The sequence below is a fragment of the Schistocerca cancellata genome, chromosome 2 (assembly GCF_023864275.1).
Source record: "Schistocerca cancellata isolate TAMUIC-IGC-003103 chromosome 2, iqSchCanc2.1, whole genome shotgun sequence".
In the NCBI taxonomy this organism is placed as follows: domain Eukaryota; kingdom Metazoa; phylum Arthropoda; class Insecta; order Orthoptera; family Acrididae; genus Schistocerca; species Schistocerca cancellata.
This window is the reverse complement of record NC_064627.1, coordinates 424,451,092-424,469,660: the sequence shown is the minus strand read 5'-3', so window position 1 is coordinate 424,469,660 and position 18,569 is coordinate 424,451,092. Positions and strand designations below refer to the sequence as shown.

Below are 18,569 nucleotides of genomic sequence, written 5' to 3'. Positions count from 1 at the left end.
GATACGGAAATACCACGAACACGACACAACACATTCCCATGCCTAATACCCTGTGGGAAAGTCGTTGGCTTCAAAAACAGCTTCCAGTCGTCTCGGAATGTATAAGCCCAGGTCTTGTACAGTTTTCATGGAAATCTTGTATTCTTTGTGCAAAACAGTGGCGAGTTTGGGTAACGCTGATGAAGGTGGACAGCGATCACACACTCTTCTCTCCAAGGTAGACCACAAAGGCCCAATAATATTGAGATGTGGTGACTGGTGACCAAGGGAGATGCGATAATTCATCTTCGTGCTCACAAAACCAGTCCTAGATGATGGGAGCCGTATGAACACGGACTCTTTCGTCTTGGAACACAGCGTCAGTGCACTGGAGGACAAACATTGTACCATACCAAAGCGGTCACATAACGCTAATGCGACGTTGCAGAGTAACCTTGGGATACCACGATGCGGCTGCCCAAATCATAAGGGAACCCCGCCACGTTTCACTCTTGGGTCGTAAACTCGGACATAAGTTGGAATAAGTGCGTCAAAAGACTCATGCGACCAAATTACTTTCTTCCTTTGCTTCATAGCCTAAGTTTTATGGCTTCGGCAGCACGATGCGGGCAATTGAATCACTGATGTGTGATTCTGGAATTCTAGCTCGCCTTTCAGTTCCCTGCTTATGGAGGTCCCTTCGTGTTTTGGTGCTGACTGGGTTCGCGAGTTCGAAATTCAGTTCTGCAATGATTTTTTGCAGCTGTCGTCCTCTCATTTTACGTCACAAACTTCTTCAGTGACCGTCTGTGACACATCTTCGTCCGTGTTGTGATTTGGCGGGTGATGTTTCTCCGATACGGTGCCTCTTGAAATACCAAACACTTCGGCTTCCTTGGTTACAGAAACACCGACCATACAAGCAACAGTTTGGCCACGTTCGAATTCACTTAGCTCCAACATAATGCTCTCACAACTACACGCCTCGCGGTGTAGCCACGCGGTCCAGGGCATCTTGTCACGGTCCGCGCGGCTCCCCCCGTCGGAGGTTCGAGTCCTCCCTCGGGCATGTGTGCATGTGTCGTCCTTAGCCTAAGTTAGTTTAAGTTATGTTAGTTTAAGTTAGAATAAATTGTGCGTAAGCTTAGGGACGGATGACCTCAGCAGTTTGGTCCCATAAGATTGTACCACAAATTTCCATTTTTTTCACAACTACACACTGACCATGACACTTGCAACGTATTGAGCACATTGCACAGGTACTGTTCGTGGTCAAAGACAACAGCGCCACCTGCAGGCTAGGCTGGCGTCTTCATTTATCTTCAAGCTTGCATTTCTGGCTGTTTTTCCATATTTTTGTCCAATTCCTGTATTGATGCGTGCCGCGCCAGAAACTGTGCACGTATCAAGCATCTGTAAAGAGAGATTAAAACTGAAAGAGATACTTTATCCACTGGTATGTGCCAATTTTCTTCGCAGTCATCTTCTCGAGCCCCGTTGTTACCTATGAATACACCTGTGTGTCCCACACCTTCCTGCATTCGAAAATGCACTGTGCCATATTTATTTCATATTGTTCTTTGTGACTACGACATTAATTAAAATAACCATACATTAATGGCTCTCACTCCGAAAAAAATAACAGTGAAAGGGTTGTTTTTTAACCATGGCCGTATGAAAAAAATGATAAATTGGAAACATTAACAGAAATTTCGACGGCGTTGCTTTTATGGGAGCAATTTGATGACCAAATAACCAAAACTGTCAACTGATAAATGGGCTAAGCTTCCGAAACACATCTTAAAGGGACATTTAAGGTAGTGACTTGTGAAATTATTATAGAGTATTCTTTACGTTTTATGACAAATACTCACTTTGTAAAGAAGGTTATCATGGATACCTTCCCTATGAAGAACATAAATGGGGCGATAAACTCCCCCGCAAGGATTTCGCAAGGATTTGAGGTGGCTGAGCATGTGTGGGAGATTACGGACGGCTTCGTCGCCTCGGTGTCTATCAGATGGCTCAGACAAACTCTACCCGGCGAGACGGAGGCTGCTGGGACCGGCGTCCAGTTCTCCTTGAGAAGAAAGCCTCTTCTCCGCCTTTCTTTTCCTTTTTTCCCGTCGGCTGTCGCGACGCCGAGTTCTCCCCCGCAGGCGCCTTGTCCCCCAGCGAAGGCCATTGAAGTTGCCAGCCGGGCACCGCGCGCTATTTCCAGCCGATCTGCGCAGACGGGTTTGCTGCCGAGTATCGGCAACGTCGTGGGTTGTCGGAGGGGGTTAACACGGAGGGTTACAGCGCCACGCCCTTCTCTAAGCTTGCTGGTGGCGATCTTACGTAACGATGGCAAATGATATTGCCAAACTGGCGGATCTACGGTGCCGCCGAGCTCGGCAGTTCGGCCTGCGCTCACACGGCAGCGCTGTGTGCAGACGTGCCTTTCTCCTCGCGTTAGTTCCCTCTTCCTCCGCGCGGCGCCAGCGCCGCGGTAGCAGCCTCGGCTGTCACATCTCGGACAGTAGCATCGCGGGCGGCGGGGAGTGCGGTTTGCGCCGCGTCGTACGGAGGGAGTGCGTCCAGTCCGGTCCGCGCGAGTGAAGCCCGCAGGTTCGTCCCGACGTCGTCCCTCGCCGCGAGTGTGCCGTGTCGATGTGATGTTGCTTCCGTACACCAAAGAACAACTGTGATGTGTTTCGTCTGTTTTACACTACTGCAAACGAGTCTCATGAGGAATAGTTCACGAGTGCTAAAAACAGCTTCTTGAGCCGGCAATGTGTAAAAAATATCTGAAACTGTTCTAAAACGTGCAAATCTTACTGATTTCTATACTTCTGAGGCTGCCATATTACCAGTACTTGAAGGCGAACGCAAGACGCCTTGGTTTCACAAAAGTGCAAAGTTTTTGTTTGTTTTCCGTAGGTAAATGCATTCTACTCAGCTGTTAACAGCTTTGTACGCGCCAGGTACAGATAAAATTTTGTAGGTGCTCAGGAAGAAGTTACGAGACCCACTGTTTTTTAAAATAGTGGAAGTTGAGGGAATGACAGTCTGAATGAAGAACCGTCACGTTTTAGTGTTTTTCGTGTGTTGTATGCTTACAAATAGTAACTAGTGATATATTTATTCCTAGAGTGGCAGCATTTATTGTTGCAGACGATACTGCGTTTTGTGAGAGAGCTAAAAGGCCGATGTTATTTCCCGCTAAGGGTTAACTGAGCAGATATTTAGAGCATTATTTCTATCTGGGCAGCAGTAGAAGTGTGAAACAGTGTTGCTCACCAATAGGAAAGACTGTTTGGACGGAAGTTGACGTGTGGAGCAAATAAAAATTTCTACAGATTACACCTGTTTACATCTAGAATTATCAAGAATTAGCTATGAGGTGGTGAAAATGACAGCGTATGAAGAATAGGTCAGAGATATTTAGTATCGGCGAGGTAGTTGAACGATGCATGAAACCTCCCCTGCGTTGTGAAGACAGCGGTGTACTTCTCGTCGCTGTGGGGGCCGCGTTTTTCAGAAGGTGCTTATCGGACAGACCGGCTAATGAGACGCGTATGGGCTTGATGGAGTGTCGTGGAGACGCGCGGTCGGCCAGCTGACGGCAGAGATGCTGTGCATGCGGCGTTACCCGGGCCGTGCCGCCCCCGCGGGGGAGCTGCCGCCCCCGCCTTCGGAGCCCGCCCCCGAGCCGCCCCCAACGCCCCCGTTGGCGGCGGACGTGGCGCCGCCTCCGCACCTGGAGGCGGAGCTGCAGCCGGGCGGCGAGCCGTCGCGCCGTCTGATGGCGCTGTTGTACGAGGACAGCTGGCGGCGGTGCTCGGCGCTCGACTACCGGCCCGTGTACGCGGCGGCGGCGCGCCCGGGGCTCGGCTACTACAAGCCCACGCCGCCCCCGCCTCCCACCTCGGCCGCGGAGCACGTCTACGAGGAGGCCTCTGTCGCAACGGCCCGACGGCCCCAAGGCCGCTACCAGTCGGCAGCCGATGGCGACGGAGCTGTTGCCAGGGACGCGCGCTTCGGACGCAAGGATGCCGCCGGTGCGGAGTCGCCTAAGCCTCACCAGGAGAGCGAAACGCCGCACAGGCCCGAAGTGCCGCCGCGGAGCTTGCGCAACGAAACTGCCAACGCCGCCTGCAGTCGACCCGGAGAAGTGCCGCCTAGAACGCTACAAACCGCTCCTACAATTCCTGTCGCCGCCCCTAGGATCTCCAAGTATCGCCAGCAGGAGAAGGCGGCAGCGGCGGAACCGAACAGAGCGTCCGAGAAGGACACCGCCGCCCAGTCGAACGGGTCCATCGAGGGCGCGCAGTCCCGGGTGTGGCACTCGAACGGCGCCGCGGAGAGAGCGAACGGTAAAATAGCCAACGGCGAAGGCGGCGTCGCAGGCAACCGAAGCCCGAGGTCGTACTTCGAGAGCAGCGCGATCGACAGGAGGAGAGAAGCGGTCGAGATCTCGAGCGATACGACGAAGTCGCAGAAACAGAATGGACTATTGCCTTTCGGCAGCAACGACTGGTTTAATGCGACTGCGAAGAGCTCCCGCTTCCGTTACTACGACAGTGCGGGGGCGGATCCCCCGAAAGCTGGCAGGAGCTCGCAGGAAGACGCACCTCCGAGGCCAGGGCAGCCTCGTAGAGTACTGACCGAGGCGGAGGAAAGCGGAAGTGCCCGTAACAGTTTGACGCCGCCTCTCAAATACCGCACAAATGGCAAAGCAGTGCCCGGGATCAGCAACGGTGGTACCAGCGCTGAAGACAACGGTTCACCTGCCACCACCGAGGCCAACGGCGAAACTTCGAGAGCTCTGCCGAGGAGGTATCGGTACGACAAACTCAATGGCGCGGAGAAGAGTGCGGACAACTCCAGCGAGGAGCTGACACCGAAGCCGAAGGGTGCAGCTAGTAAAGACGACGCTAGTCCACCGTCGACGAGAAGCAGCCCTAGGTTTCGTTCGGAATACGATACTGCTACAGTGCGAGGGGTCGATGCGGCGAGAAAGGACGCTCCGACGGAGAACGCAGACGCCCAGAGGAACGGCGACTCGTCCGCCGCTGCAGTCCAAGTGGCGAGGTACCGTGCGGAGACCGGGGACGGCGCTAAGCAAGCGGCGGTCGGCAACGCGGAGACGGGAGACAGGGGTGTGGCCGCGAGTCGAATACATCCGTCCAGGAGCAGCCCGCTGCTGCGCTACCAGGAGGCGCCCAGCGCCGCCAGCCGGGGCCTCACCAGGCACAACAGCAGCGCGGCGGCCGCGCGCTACCAGCGCCAGGGAGGCGGGGGCGGCGGGGGCGTGGCGCGGCACCTCGACTACCGGCCCGTCTACACCCCCAACGGCCGGCCGCGCAGGGACTCCGACCCCGACCCCGTGTCCAGTCGCTGGCAGACCACCGGCCAGCAGCAGCAGCAGCAACAACAACAACAACAACAACAAGCTGGAGACGACGACTTCAGCATCCCCCGGCCGCGCCTCATCGTGCCGGTCCATTCGTACCGCGCGCGCCGGACCGGCAATACGTACACCTTGCCAGGTACAGACGCATCACCTGCTGCCGCCTAATACTCGCAGTTTGTAACCATAGCCACTAGAAAGATTTTGAACATGGCTGCACTTCAGCAGCTGTGCATACAAGAGCCACAGGGGATTAGAAATGACAGCCAACCAGTTGCAAAATGCAGTTTTTTTAAACCGTGACCGTGGTTTCGACAGTTTTAAAACCGTCTTTTTCAGAAGATATTTTCCCTATTGAAGATTACGACACTGTGTATTGAACAAAGATAGTACCATTAAAATAAGGAAAATTACAGGAAATGTTAAAAAAATTAGTGAACCATACTCACGTAGAATCACATTATCTGTATATGAGAATCGTTGTCTAGTATATTTGAAAACTTAATAAACCACTGAATAATGTAGATAGAGAGGTAAAAATTGACACACATGCTTGGAATGACACGGGGTTTTATTAGAACAAGAAAAGAACAAAGTTTACAAAATGTCCGACAGATGGCGCTGGACAGCGAAAGGTCAGGAACTGCTACCGTGACGGGTGAAAGGTACGCTGATATGTTACAGAATCGCATCATCCCCAGCCTGGCTGATAAACACCTACTGCAACGTACGATGTTTATGGAGGATGGCGCTCCACCCCATATTGCTAGACGTGTGAAAGATCTCTTGCGCGTGTCGTTTGGTGATGATCGTGTGTTCAGCCGCCACTTTCGTCATGCTTGGCCTCCCGGGTCCCCAGACCGCAGTCCGTGCGATTATTGGCTTTGGGTTTACCTGAAGTCGCAAGTGTATCGTGATCGACCGATATCTCCAGGGATGCTGAAAGACAACATCCGACGCCAATCCCTCACCATAACTCCGGATATGCTTTACAATGCTGTTCACAACATTATTCTTCGACTACAGCTATTGTTGAGGAATGATGGTGGACATATTGAGCATATCCTGTAAAGAACAACATCTTTGCTTTGTCTTACTTTGTTATGTTAATTATTGCTATTCTGATCAGATGAAGCGCCATCTGTCGGACATTTTTTGAACGTTTGTATTTTTTTGGTTCTAATAAAACCCCATGTCATTCCAAGCATGTGTGTCAATTTGTACCTCTCTATCTACATTATTTCATGATTTATTCAGTTTTCAAATTTATACTGACTTTTTGATCACCCGGTATAAAGGCAGCAGCCATCTACTATCTTAAAACTTTCTCAAAACATCACACAATTGACGCTGGATACAACCACCTGGTATAGTATGCCACGTGGAAGGTTTGTATAAAACTGGCTAGCTCTGAACGTGATATATTGACGCTCTATAGTATCCGATGCCACATTTTATATTTGAATGTCAGTTCTTATACAAGTCTTCCAAGTGGCATACTATATGTTGTTTCATCCAGCGGCATATGTGTGATAGTTTAAAAAGATTTTCAACCAAGCTCTGCAGCAGACAGCTACTGCTTTTGTATAATGTATTTTTAAATGGTGATTAAGTGAATGACATATCCTAGATAGTCAACGTCTCTCACACCTGGCTATAGATAATGTGATTCTACGTGGGTATGCTTCACTACAAATTGTTTCGCATATTGTGATGTTACTATCTTTGTTCCGCACACAATTTCGTAAACTTCTTAATAGGTAAAATGTCTTCTCAAGAAGACGCTTTTAAGACTGTCAAAACCATGGTCATGCTTTAATAAACCTGTATTTTTCAACTGGTTGGCTGTTATTTCTAATGCATTAAATGTACGAGAAACTCTAAGGCAGGCGTGTGTAAGAGTATCCCGTGGGTCGCATGCGGCGCAAAGCAAGTATCAGTGCGTCCCAAGGAGCCAACACCTATCACACGATCGGTATTTAAAAAAATTCATAAAATTCCGTTTATGAAAATACAGTCCTAAAGAGAGGATGACATATGCAGCCATCTTTCCGATTTGATGCAAGCATTTGAAAATATATTTCAGAATTTTCAAAAAAATAATCAGCTTTTGTATTTATGCGAGAGCTTTTACCAACAGATATGGATACACTGCCAGAAGAACAAAAAAAAAAAAAAAGAAAGAAAGACTTATCTTCGTTGGACTTACACGAATCATACCTGCCCAGAGACAAATAACCCTTGCTGAACAGTCATGCATTATATGTGTCATCTTTGTTTGGAATCACATACGTTTGGAAACACTTATTTTCTAAAGCACAGAAAGAGTAAAAATAGAACGAAAATCTCAGATGAAGGCCCTGAGAATTGCAACCACTTCGATCGAACCCATATAGAAGCCAAATGTCACATCAATTCTACGATTTCTAATTACCTAGAGAGAGAGAGACAGAGAGCAGGATCTGTCTTATTTGTTTAAAAATTTGAAATCTGGTAACATACATCGCGACAGCCACATGACGTTATTATCGGAAGGAGGAAATACTTTAACACTCAATCGTCTCCTTCCAGTGTGGTCCAGGTAAGCTAAAAAAATTGGACAGCCCTGCTCTAACGAAACGCAGAAGTCCGTGCAAGTTGATTTCTGCGCACATTTTACTCTTCTCATTGATCCCTATCCATAGAAAATTGCATAGAGTTTACATACCCCCTTAAGAAATCAGCAAGGTACTGTCTTCGTCATTGAATTATTAAATTCTTTTCTTGAATGCCACAAAACTTTCATCGAATGCTATTGATAATACAGCATGTCACGTTCATTCGGACTAGTCGGCGACTAATATTGCATAATGGATTACGTTTTTCACGCTTGTCATCGTGGTTTTGCTTATTGTTTTCCAAAGTACGTTGTAATTCTGGTTTCTCTGGAACCATCTTCAGGCTCAGTGAATTTTCAGTCATAGTTTAGGCTTACAAGTTTTTTCGTGTGAACAGAGTACAATAAGAGATGACGTAATGGTAATTAATTAGGAGCATCTCGGTTGGACGTCTCTTCGACGACTTCCTCATCAGGCGCGATGCACAAGCTAGGATTGAATATGGATGGTGCGGGAAATCAACCGTAACCTTCTCGCAGGAAACATCCCGGCATTCGTCTCAAGTGATTTAGTGAACGGGATGCTCGCAGAGAATTTCAGTCCTGCTTTTGGATTGTCTTAACGAATGCATCATCTCGCTCATTCTCGAAGCTAAGGGGTTGAGTTCGGTTGATTTGGGGGAGAGACCAAACAGCGATGTCATCGATCTCATCAGATTAGGGAAGGATGGGGAAGGAAGTCGGCCATGCTCTGTCAAAGGAACCATCCCGGCATTTGCCTGAAGTTATTTAGGAAAATCACGGAAAACCTAAATCAGGATGGCCGGACGCGGGATTGAACCGTCTCGTCGAAGGTAAGGTCATACGCCTTTGTAGAAGGACCTGACTTACTTGTTTGTCGTATACTACAATTGGAAACTTCGGCAATATCTCTAAAATTTCAAAAATAAAGCTGTTAGTACTAGGTTTTTTGATCAAGAAGGTCATATCGTTCCGAAGGCATTAGAAGTCTTTTAACCTACATCTCGACAGTCAAATGACGTCGTTAACAGCAAGAAGATATATTAAATACCCACAGCGTTTCCTGAAATTTTACATCTCATTTCCCAACTTCTATAACTGCAAGAGACTACCTATGTGTATAGATATGTCTTCAGTGTCTGCATGTGACAGAACCAGAAACTAGTCTATACCACTGTATGTTATATGTTCTACGTGTGATTGGACTGTAAATGACACGTTGATGAGGCATCTGTGTATGGTGCCCTGTTGTCTTCATTCTGTAAATTTAATACGCCCAAGGTTTGGAGTGACACCTTCCTCTGTGAAGGATCCAAAACGTCGCTGTGGCTAGGATAGCAAATAAATCTTGAGGATTATTCCCATACAGAAGCCCATTTCGTGTCTGTATGCTCCATTGTGCACACTAAAAAACTGTTTCGGATGAATACCTCCGTGGCAACATCTTTAGAGATGGGTACAGAATTTTTCCAGTGTCTGTTTTCGCTGCAATCATTTCGCGCCCACCACTCAGTGTAATGTCGCGACTCTCGTCTGTAGGAAATCTACTGTTCTTCACAGCTGAATTTACGTGCAAATCATAGAAAGCGAAAAGAGACCTTTGAAGCGTCGTGGGTGTGATATGATGTCATTCTTGTATCAGTGATAAAAGGCTTTTCGCGGAACGCTTATCTTGCTGAGGTGTCAGATGGTGAGACAGTGCAAAATGACAGCACTTTAAGCAATTGTAAGTTCTTATTTAGACCCTGTGATTTCCGCGCATTGAGTGTGAACTTAAAGTCGTAGAATTGTTTTTGGGATTGACACCAATCAATGTGAACGCGTGAAGCCTTTCCTGATTTCAGTAATGCATATGACACCGTACCCCATGCCATTTAATGAAAAAAATACGAGCTTACGGAGTATCGGAGGAGACTTGCGAGAAGACTTCCTTGCAGACAGAACTCAGCACGTCGCTCTTGATGGAACTAAATCGATAGATGTGAAGGTAATATCCAGAGTACCACAGGGAAGTGTGATAAGACCGTTGTTGTTCATAATATATATAAAAATGATGTAGTAGAAAGCGTCGGATGCTCTTTAAGGCTATTCGCAGATGACGGAGTAGTCTATACCAAAGTAGCAACGCCACAAGATAGTAAGAATTTGCAGAACGACCTGCAGAGAATTGATGATTGGCGCAGGCTCTGGCAGTGGACCCTGAACGTAAATAAATGTAACATGTTGCGCATACATAGGAAAACAAATCCACTACTGTACAGGTACACTATTGATGGCAAACAGCTGGAGACAGCGTCTGCCGTAAAATATGCAGAGCGACCTTACGTGGGATGACCACAGAAAACGGATTGTGGGAAAAGAAGATACCAGACTCTGATTCATCGGAAGAATCTTAAGGAAATGTAACTCATCCACCAAAGAAGTGGCTTCGCCCGAATCTTGAGTATTGTTCATCTGTCTGGGAACCCTATCAGGTAGGACTGATAGAGGAGATGGAGCAGATCCACCGAAGAGCGGCGCGTTTCGTCACAGGATCGTTTAGCTGGCGAGAGAGCGTTATGGAAATGCTAAACAAGCTCCACTGGCAGACGTTAAAAGAGAGGCATTGTGCATCACGTAGATATTTGAAATTTCGGGACAGCAGTTTTCAGGACGAGTCGGACAACATGCTACGTCCTCCTCCTCCCCCCCCCCCCCCCCCCCTCCTGCCCTCCCTACATACATCTCGCGTATTGACCATGAGGAGAAAATTCGAGAAATTAGAGCCAATACAGAGGCTTACCAACAATCATTCTTCCCATGCACTATTCGCGAGTGGAACAGGGTTGGAGGGATCAGATTGCGGTGCGAAAGTACCCTCAGCCACGCACCATTAGGGGGCTTGCGGAGTGTGATGTATACTTGAGATGGTCGTATTGTCCCACCAACTTCTGAGACGAGATTTGTGGCACGAAACATGAATGTAAAATTTCCTAAATCTGATGGTGGAAGAAATCTTCATCGTCTCTGCCGCACAGGAAAAGAGTTGCAGCGACTTTACGTTCCTGAACACCAAACTCTGCGCAAGGCTGCGGCTTGATTTCGAAACGCGTCCACATTGCGTGACGGAGTGAGGCGAAGGTATGTGGCAGTGTGGTACTCGCCCGTCCGCAGGCGTTAAGCATGGTTGACTCTGAAGCATTATTCGACAGCAGTAGACTACGTGTCGAGGCTGGATTCTCTTCATTGCATCCATTCCAAATTAATCTGTGACGGGCTCATTCAACCATATGACACGTGTATTAAATGAGGATTACATTTTTATCATCTCGCACAAACACACGTGAAAATGTTTTTTTTTTCCGGAATGAAATAATCAGCAGACACGAAACGTAGCGTCTCGAAAGGTATTCTTCGGCAAGCGACTGTTGTTGTTGAGCATGTGACGGCATCTTAGGCCGAGCTACAATATACATTGGTAAATACACGCTGAGTGGCAAATTTGCAAGAAAATGTACCAATAATCTAGGATAATTTTTTAAACAGGAAACTCTTACCTGATGATATTCAAATATTATTTATTTTATCACGAACCGGCTTTCGACTTCTCAGCTCATCAGGTGGCAGCAGACTTCCATTGATAAAATAATATTTGCAGAACAGCAGGAAAGCGTTTCCTATTTAGTATTGTTATCATATTGTGTCAAACACAGGCGGAAAAGTTCCGCTAATGTTGCGATAAATTTGTTTTCATGTATTTTAATTCACCTAACGAATAGATCCAGTATTAAGACACTGGGCTCGCGTATGGAAGGATGGCGGTTCTATCCCCAGTCTGGCGATCATATTTTTATGTAGTTCGCGTAAATTGCGTAAGACAAGTAAAGGGTAGTTTCTTTGGAAAGGACAGGTTGACTTCCAACCCTATCTATTCCACCCCGAGTTCGTTGTCAGTCTCCAATCACCTCATCGCCAGCGGAACTTAACACAGGTCTTCCTTCATTTGTATTGTAGCGGTGTAGTGTCAACTGATACATTACGATAAATCTTTAAATGTTATCCGCAAGTTAGTTTTAATCGCAACTTCGTTTAGCGAAAGTTCTATTTTTACTAGATTGTCTGAGGAAGCACTTTCGAAGGAGTAATAATTCTGAACTTCAGAAAAACGTTGTTGAGGTCGAGAAAAAAAGCCCGTAGGCTGAAACTGACACACAGAGGTGAAATAACATAACGTTTCTCACAGTCTCGGAAAGGAACTGTGTTGTGCCATTTACAAACATATTTCGGTACGGGTCTACCGAGATGAAGAGCGCGACGGAAGCCTAGATTTGTTTAGCAGTGACTACGTTGACTCCGCACCAAAGACTGCTCGACAAAACCGAGTGGTTTCATGCTTCAAACGACCTGTATTCCTGCGGATGATTGAAGTAACAGGCAAAACACCGCGTTGTTTATTGCTGCGTGGGACGGTCACAACCGTGAAGGCGATGTGCTTCCATTAAACTCGACTGCATACAGCAAGCGGTGGAGGGGTGTCGGGTACCGGCAGCTGGGGGCAACAGGTGGCAGACGCACCCCAGAAGCCCTACAAAGGGTTGCCTGGACCCCTGAGGCGCAAGCACCCTCCTCTTTCCCAGGGACCCATATCCCGGTGAACAACAACCAGGGGCGACAAATAATAAAAATTATGTCTAATTACGGATGCATAAATCTTGTAAATTCCTAGGAAAGAGTGGGAAATTCAGATAAGTGGCGTAACTCTAGGGAAGTTGAGACGCTTTTTTCGGCTGTTGGACGCGTCACGGGGGTGCGACTAATTAATTCTTGCCGTGGGATCCATTTGCTACATTCTAAAATTGTCAAGTCGAGACGGAAATTACCAACTGATAGTTATTTGCAGTTATTCGTGTTCTGCAGTAATAAGGAGTGTGAAAGTACTATGTGTCACTAAATTTCAATGAAATAATTGTTAACTGAAGCTACAACATTCGACATTTCACTTTATCTACATAATAGGGCCTAACGTTCGCATAATATACAACGCGCGAGCGCACAACGCGCCTACGACCCTTCACACCAATGCGCTCTCGCGAACTCGCTGTGGTTGCCGATCACACTACTGCAACAGTGTCCAAAACAATGCTTTCACAATGGCGTATTACGGCAATACAGAAGTCACTGCGACCTCACAAATCGTGGTTCTTGTATCTTCTTCAAGCAGATGCAGTGCACAGTTTTTGGTGAAAAGTTACTGCTGAGTAAAGAGACGAAACATCTAAGGTCACCAGGCTTCACGATATAAATTGTGTAGCCTGTCTCTCTGTACAGTGGCAGCCGGTGAACCTGTGCCAGTGCGCGACGACAACTGTAAATATCACACTTTCTCTTCTAAAGCGAGTTGGAAGTGGCAATAAAAGCGCGCCATTTCTCTTCGAATGCTTGCTGGTATGCAAATGGAATGGACAGAAACGTGTTTTGTAGCGCTCTGTCCGCGATAACTAGAAACCACTGTCGGGTCCTGAAATGATGGCCAGCTGTGCCACGATCAACTCAGAGAAGGGACGCAGCTGTGTGTTTTCCACTGTGCATGCTCTCGAGGCGCGAACGTCACGAAGGTAGACCTGAACTCGGTCGCTCGATCAGCGCAGCAGGCAAAATGCTTTTCTAAACTGTTAACTCGCAGCTGAGCGTGTACGTAATAACTAGAATTATATTTTCTAGTGGAATCTGCTATTATGAAGGCTTTCTGATAAACAGTACTACAACAAATTGCTCCAGAAAATTTCGGGAGAACTGCCGGATGTCTGTAGCTTCCTACCACAGTATTTCGACGCAGACTCTTCTGCCCAGCTTCAGGTGATACTGGCGAAAACGCACTGAGCTTTGGTGTTGTACGCGGGGAAAGTTTTAAATCTAACAGTACTACAACAAAATTTAATTTGAGATCAATACTCGATATAAATGGTATAACTGCTTGTTTATAGCATTTAGTATCTTCTGCTTAACAGTCGTCGTTTCATACAAGAAGTGGTGCCTTATGCAACTGACAATCATTTTTGCATAATTTTAATTTTATTGTCCCCCAGTACAGATGTAAGAAATTATAAGTCGGCCTTTGGACTTCCGATCATTGTAGGACTGATAACAGTAAGAGTCCATAATAGCGGATTCCAGTAGAAGATGCAATTCTCTTTTATACGTACACTCCTAGTTACGAGTTAACAGGTGTAGAAACGCAGTTTGTCTGCTGTGTTGAGCGATCGGGGAGCTCAGGCCTATCTTCGTGACGTACTCGGTGCTGCCTTTCTTTCTCGTAGGCCTCTGCATGCTCTGATGTGACGCCATCCCTTCCAGCACTGAGAGTGCTGCGAGGTTAATGTTTTTGTTTGTAAGTGTATTTAAATCAAACAAGGAGAAGGGGTGGGACGGGGCTCGCCGATTTGACCCAAATTATGTGAATAGAAGCAAGCAAATATCCCCTTTCAGGTTCCTATAATATTTCGCCTAAGCAGAGCAATGGTAAAACGCTCCCTAAAGATTTACGCATAGAGTATGAGGGCTTTTTGAGCAGGAGTTGTAATGGTTCTATGACACAGAGTCGTGTGCACTGACTGACAGCTAGTCGGCTTGGTTCAAATGGTTCTAATGGCTCTGAGCACCATGGGACTTAACAGCTGAGGTCATCAGTCCCCTAGAACTTAGAACTACTTAAACCTAACTAACCTAAGGACATCACACACATCCATGCCCGAGGCAGGATTCGAACCTGCGATCGTAGCGGTCTCGCGGTTCCAGACTGACGCGCCTAGAACCGCACGGCCACACAGGCTGGCAGTCGGCTTGGGTTTGATTCCTCCTACTACTACCATTTTTCTCTTCATTTTATTGTATTCCTCGCAGTGTTAAACTATTGATTATAAAATTATTTTAACACGTTGGTAAAATGCGCGAGCGAGTTAATCCGATCTGAAAGTGTGAGAATGAGTTCCAAATATTTGTGTAGCGTTTATCTGAGGCCAGACGTGGGTAACAGCCCAGTATTCTCCTAGCGGGATGTGGGAAACCGCCAGAAAACCGCGTCGAGACTGGCTGGGTCTCCAGCTCTCGTCGTTAAGGTTACCCGGGGTCAGTCTCGCCTCCTCTAGTTCCGGGAGTGGCGCACTAACACCCTCGGCTATCCAGGTGGGATTTGTTGGTACTGTCTTACGTGATTGATGTCACATGTTCCGTAGAAAGAAAAGTGAATGTTATGCAGTAACAATAATAAAAATAATAAACGTATATATACAGCTACAGAAATCATGTTCAATTACCCGAAAGTTCCTAAATGCAATGTAACATATACCGTACAGTTAAAAGGAAGTCACGCTTGATCAAGGTCTGCGTCACTTTCCATTTTTAACCAGACCTAAGGTCTGAGAAAGGAAAGAAGATAATAATAATTAATAATAATAAAAAGGCTGTGATCTAGACAGAAACTGAAGTGAGGACATTCCCTGAAATTCTGCTCCAGTACTGTAGTTTGTTTGGTACTGGATATTTGAACAACACGTTCTTTGTGCGAACACTGCAGATTTGGGACGATCCTTACGCCCGATTGAGGTTTCTTCGTGATTAGTGATAGAAGAATGCCGGATTAAGGTTCATGAGGAGGTTGAGATGGTATATGTCTGATGTAAACAGGTACACAGTATTCTGAATAAAGTGCGCGGTGTGTGCCGAGTTAGTTGATTCCAGATAAGGAACGCTCGTGGAAGGCCAGCTTAGAATCATGTTTGGAGAAGGTGAAGAAAAATTCTGTGGCGTCAGTACGTGGCTATAGACGCAACTTCGATTTATCAAAAATGGTTCAAATGGCTCTGAGCACTATGGGACTCAACATCTGAGGTCATCAGTCCCCTAGAACTTAGAACTACTTAAACCTAACTAACCTAAGGACATCACACACATCCATGCCCGAGGAAGGATTCGAACCTGCGACGTAGCGGTCGCGCGGTTCTAGACTGAAGCGCCTAGAACCGCTCGGCCACCCCGGCCGGCTTTCGATTTATCACTACATCTTTAAGGCAGTACTTTAACCGAAGCAGTAGTTGGTGGAGATGAAAGTGCTTCGTGAAAACTGAAAACCGGATACCATGGCGACTGTCTACTAGGAAAACGGTAGAGCAATGGCGGTTTCTCATTTCATAGCGTTAGTGCGCCGTTTTCATTGTGAGTGGAGGCAGAAGCGACCACGATTAGCGCGCAGATATGTAGTACAGCACCTGTGCGCTTGCTCACACGGCGGCCACTATAGTGACGAAGTTGTTCAGGCAGGAAGCAGTTCGCCGTACTTCTTACATGACAATCTCAGCCGCATGTGACGTTTCTGTTTCCTAACACTGCCAAATGGACTGAAGGCAAGAAAACTTCGTCCAACGAAGAGATTATCTATGAGGTGAATTACTTAGTAAGCGTTGTTGGAAATGAATTTGTGTCCTGAGGGAGTAAAGGACTTGGAAAGCAAAAAAAAATAATGCATTGTCCAACTTGGAGATCAAGTTAATAAATGACATTTTTGCGAAAGCCAACATTTATTTGTAAGTTGTTCGTCCCCCATCTAGACAGCTACTTATTCCACCATCAATCAGGAAGTTGTTGCAACGTACATTTCAAGCAACTGGCTCACAGCACAGTGTTTTCTGCAAGTTCTGCTCTACAATATTTCTTCTCTGCTTGGCCTTGTTGCAGCATTGGTGGAACAAGTTCCAGGAAGAAGTAAAGCTGATATCTGTGTCAGGAATTTATGGCAATTTTTCCTACTGCACTTGCTGGACGAAGATTTATCTCTAACGTGTAGCCTCTTCGACTGCAGTTCCAGGCTGTTTTAACATGACTCACGACTCCTATCCGATAAATGTGTTTTTTTTTATTGTATTATTTTATTTTATAGAGAAAAAGCAGCGCATTTGTGAAGATCGTACGCAATAAACTGTTTCATTTAAAGAGGCCTTTTCAGATACTGGTACGACATTACAGTGTTCCTGTTTTTGTTATTATTGTTGTCGTGGGCAAGAAATATTCTACGATTGCTAATGCACGTGGCTATTAATAGACACACTCTGCTTTAAGATCCAGTTGCTAATATTTGCACGAGGCCGCATTCGTATTAACATCTATCTGGATATCAGTGCCGTTATATACAGATAACGCTTCATTGTAGATAACAGCATCGCCTGTGAAAAACCAGATCTTACTTTGCTGAGATGTTGGGAAAGAAGTTACTGAAACACTAGAGACGTTACAAGCTGAAACGTTATGTAGTAATAAGTGTAACCTGCTGAAGTTAAGTTTGCAATAGTAGATAGTTCATGATAAACATCCCAGTATCCAAATAATATCGGTAGTGTATTTAGTAACTCGTAGTTTAATTTCCCACTTCAAGAATAACAAGGTGCAGCCTGCATGGATACAGAAATGCTCTGCTGTGTGTAGCACTTGATCGGGCAGAGAAGAGCGAGTTCTGTTCATCCTGGTGAGGACTCAGTCAGTAACCGGGGCATACTTACACTTATAACTAAGGAAAGACTCTTTTTTCCGTTCATGCTGCGTATCTAACCTCCCGCATGCGCGAATGAATGAACGTTGTGAGCGAGAAAAGGTAACGTATGTGATATTCTCAGAAATCGCCACATTTCTCTACTGCTTTGGGAAACGTGTTTTTTTATTGTGCATTACTGCCCTTCGTTCGTAATCGTCGCTCTTTTAAGAGGTATCATGCTTTCTTACAATCCTCATCATTTGCTGTGAGGTACTAATCCCAGCACTCTCACCAGTCTATTTTATAGTTTCTTACTTTCTATTACACTTACAATTTTTACCCTCTTTCTCTTCTTTATGTATTGTGCACTGTGTCACTTCCGTGAATGGAGAAATGCGAAGGCGACACACGGTAGTGGAGACATATTGGAATAGTCGCTTCAGGATTCCACGACTCGTAGATTCGTCTCTGTAGTGTGATTCTGCAAGCTCTGCAAAGTACCCATCCATAGCTGCCACAGCTCCTTCATAGGAATCAAAACCAGAAGTAACCTCACTCGTGGAACTGCACGAGATGCTAGACTGTGTCAAATCCAGGGAATCGGGTGCATTTTCAGGCAGTTCTTACTTTAAATCTCTCATTTCAACCATTGACAAAGTATTTTTGAGGACCGGCGTACTTTTCCCATTATAACATTTTTTTGCAGTCTAGGCTCTCCCCACATTTCTCGTCCAACTGGTACAGAAGACACTACCGCTATTTGGCAGTTACAATTTTACACTTTAGCCGGTAATCAATAGCAAGAATGCATTCAGGATCGCGGAAATCACTGACTGTCACCTTTCCGGCTTGTGGAATAGTTTTTTTTTCACTCCTTCTACAGCAAAGTCTCTTCCATAGCAACAAACTGGCGCAGAAAATCTTTTGGATTCCTTTCGACACTCTACAGAAGTTACTCATTAGTCTGTTTACGATTATCCATCTTGCACAAAGCTTCCTCGCAGATAAGTCTTACCGTAGCGTATGTCATAATCTCTACTGATCTACATAAAACCTCTGCAAGCCACTGTAAAACGGAT

General features: G+C 46.2%; 1 protein-coding gene across 1 annotated transcript in view; it reads left to right on the top strand.

Moving 5' to 3' along the window:
- Window positions 1-2,514: 2,514 nt before the first annotated feature.
- The window catches only part of LOC126161886 (uncharacterized), a 223,872-nt gene continuing 207,817 nt past the window's right edge, over window positions 2,515-18,569 (top strand). Inside the window, exon 1 of the mRNA XM_049918026.1 lies at window positions 2,515-5,513. Within this exon, the coding sequence (XP_049773983.1) occupies window positions 3,593-5,513 (1,921 nt within the window). The 5' untranslated portion in view covers window positions 2,515-3,592. The remainder of the gene's footprint in view (window positions 5,514-18,569) is intronic.